The following is a 3,384-nucleotide window of genomic DNA, read 5'->3' on the forward strand; positions in this document are numbered from 1 at the left end:
TACTGACTTTTTCGGGTAAGCATTTTCTAAATTTAAGACGATATGTATAAAGCTGAATGTGATCATCTGGCCTGCGGCGATACCTCAATAGTTAGAATTGGTTAAGGGGATAGAAATATTACAATCTTTACAAGCATTGTTATGGAAGAAAAAGACAAAGCACTGCATTTATAAATGTATTTAATAAAGAGATGTACTGGTCAGATGTATAGCAGCTGAGAATAGCTCAGGACACTTTTACATCAGATAAAGACTGGATACTAGAAACAACAACTGTTGAGTCAAATTTGGTCTGATGGTCAACACTGGTGAATATCTTTTGTTAAAAACTGATGAATTGCTTTACCAACAGGTTGTTAAACATTTTCAACAGATGTCTGCTTGATTTGTGCTATTTTAGTTATACAGTTACGACAATTTTGGATTTCACATGTACCAATCTGATGCCAAAACTAGGAGCGGATCAAAAAATAGGGAGAGTCTTTCTTCTATCATTTACTTACTTAACAATCCACTCCTGAGAGTGACTTCAAAAACTGCGTAAAAAGCTTCACCTAAAAACGACGAGTGTAAAAGCATGCTCATAAAAAAATTGTAAAGTATATTGCCAGCTAAGGTCAACATTGTTCAGAAGACCGAAGTGAGGAATACCAATGTCTTATCAAATGCTGTCCTCCTTGAAGCTTCTAAAATCTAAATTACCACAATAGAGAGCAAGATGGCAGAATACTAAGAATAGTCCCTGAGATTTACTGCCACAGATGATGGTGAACAAGCAGAAAAGGGCAGCATTGTCTAGGGGTATGCCTTCCCTTCTACTAAATGACAGTACTCACCATGTTTGATATAAAATCAATTGGGTTATTGAAGGTGATGGTTGGTTAATGATAATTACTGTTACATATCTAGTATAGTTTTGTAGTAAATTGACTGTCTTCATCAGTCACTGTATGTGGATGACACTCTAGGGGTCAGGCAGAAGTAAATGGGGTGATTGTGTCCAATGATATTTCTGCTTCACATTCAAATTGAACAGTAACAGGTAGTGACAAGGTTTTCTGACTCCTGGTTCCACGAGAATTCGATATCACAGACACTTTGTCAAAACAATGTCCTTCCAAATCCTCTTGGTCTTGAGTCACAACATTGGGGAGCTGGGAAGTATTGAAAGTGACCGGGATGTCCTTCTGAAAAGTGGTGTCATGATGGTAGGACACTAACTCATTGCTGAAGTTTACGGCTTCAACGTTGGTACTAGAACAGAATCTGTTGCATCCAAGTATTGTAGAAAAAGCTTTTCTAAAATCTGCATTAAAGGCATAAATGACAGGGTTGAGGGATGAGTTTGCCCACCCAAACCATACAAATATGCTGAATGTGGTCTCACTAACACAGGGAAGTTCTGGATCACTGTGTCCTGGAAGACCAAGGTGACAAAAGGGTACCATGCAGTTTAGGACAAAAAATGGCAACCAACAAAACACAAATACCCCCATAATAATGGACAAAGTTTTTAGGACCTTGGTCTCCTTCCTGAAGGAAGTCTTTAGTGAGTTTTCATGGGGGCAATCTGAATGACAACTTTGAGCATGCTCTACAGCTCTTTCAAGAGAAGAGATCCTCCTTATCTGAGTTTGAGCTATGCGATATATTCTTGTATATGTCCCAATCATGATAACCACAGGTATGTAGAAGCTAATGAGAGAAGAAGATATGGCATATGTCCTATTAAGGCTGGAGTCACAGTTCTCTGTCTGGTTTGTAGCATTGAGCTCTCCAATAGTCCCTTGAGATTTATGCCAGCTGAGCTGCACTGGAATGAATGATATCAAGATTGATAAAGTCCATGCTACACCAATCATGATGAAAGCCACCCTTTGGGTCATTTTTCTCTCATATCTGAAAGGACTTGCAATTGCCCAATATCTGTCTAAGCTAATGATGCACAGGTTCAAGATAGAAGCAGTAGAGCACATTATGTCAAATGCAATCCATGTGTCACAAAAGTTTCCAAAGATCCAGTAACCTGCTACCTCAGTCACTGCCTTCCATGGCATCACCAGAAGGGCAACAAATAGATCTGACACAGCCAAAGAGATGACAAAGAAGTTGGTCACCTTGGACCTAAGGTGTCTGAACTTGATGACAGCCAAACAAACCAAAGTGTTCCCCAAAAGAGTGGAAAGTATGAGTAAGGACAGTAACAAGCCTGTAACTGTTCGGAGGCTCAAGTCCTTGCTGGCAACATCTAGTTCTGCACTTAATACATTGATTGTGACATTGTAAAAGGAGAGGTTTTCCATGGGGTGGACACCAGGTGATGTCCACTCTGTTTATTTACAGGTGCAGCTTCAACTCTAGAATGCTTTTATCTCATTTCGAAAAATTTCAGGCATTTACACGTCAGTAAAAGTAGAAAGTACAAGGAACATACACAGAATTACAGGATGATCAGTCAGAGCCATTTGCAGTCTCTAGTTTGTGCAGATGAAACATGACCACAATGTGCAGAAAACCAATAAAGTAGCTACCTCTTCATATTTTAAGATGTGCTTGTATCCATCATAAGAAATCCAGCCAAGATCCAAGAGCAATGCCTGATAAAATCCATGAGAGGAGGGACAAATGACCATTCTATGTGTCTTCATGGAAACCCAAGAATCTTGTTGTGTCAGTCTAATGCCGATCTCCTAAAATCCTGAGCGTAGTTCCCTCCCAGCTAGGAGCTAGAAGAGGAGAATCGTGTGTGCTGGGACTCAGAGAGCCAGAGCTGCATCACTGCTCATTGTGATTATCCAGCACAAATACTCATTGCTGCTGAAATCCTCTCTATTGGTTTGGGTTAAAAATAGATTCCGGGTCCTCTTCTGTAGGGCAGGTACTCTGTGCTCCTCTGCTCAACCTACAGTTGCCTTGATTAACTTCTTCATAGCTAGTAGGTGTTTGGTTTTTATCTTTAGTGTCTTTTATATTACCAATAGATCAGATTTGATTGATAGATAGATGATAGATAAATCGATATAGGTAGATAATAGACATACAGATAGATAATAGATAGATAAAAGATAGATGATAGATAGATTGAAGATAGATGATAGATAATAGATAGATATAGATAGATACATAATAGATAAATAATGTAAATATAGATACGGTGGAATGTAAAAGTTTGGGCATCACTGGTCAAAATTACTATGTAGGTGGCCAACAGGAAGGAAACTGGACGGAGTGTATATCTCTCCCAGAAAGTTAAGCTGGGCAAGATATTAAAAGTTGTTTAGTACTGGTTGGTGTAGCAGCTTAGATGCTGAGCTGTTTTATTTATGGTAGTTTCGGAACGATTTTTATTGGAGTGATGAGTAGGATTTGGCAGTGGGACTCATC

General features: G+C 39.1%; 1 protein-coding gene across 1 annotated transcript; it reads right to left on the bottom strand.

The window, feature by feature from the left end:
* Nucleotides 1-325: 325 nt before the first annotated feature.
* On the bottom strand, nt 326-2,773 carry LOC141098303 (D(1C) dopamine receptor). Its single transcript, XM_073585954.1, has one exon. It carries the CDS (start codon nt 2,301-2,303, stop codon nt 972-974), a length of 1,332 nt encoding a protein of 443 aa, XP_073442055.1. The 5' UTR covers nt 2,304-2,773; the 3' UTR covers nt 326-971.
* Between the last annotated feature and the right edge of the window lie 611 nt (nt 2,774-3,384).

The sequence above is a fragment of the Dendrobates tinctorius genome, unplaced genomic scaffold (assembly GCF_039654945.1).
Source record: "Dendrobates tinctorius isolate UK_male_01 unplaced genomic scaffold, ASM3965494v1 ptg000089l, whole genome shotgun sequence".
NCBI classification, from domain to species: Eukaryota; Metazoa; Chordata; class Amphibia; order Anura; family Dendrobatidae; genus Dendrobates; species Dendrobates tinctorius.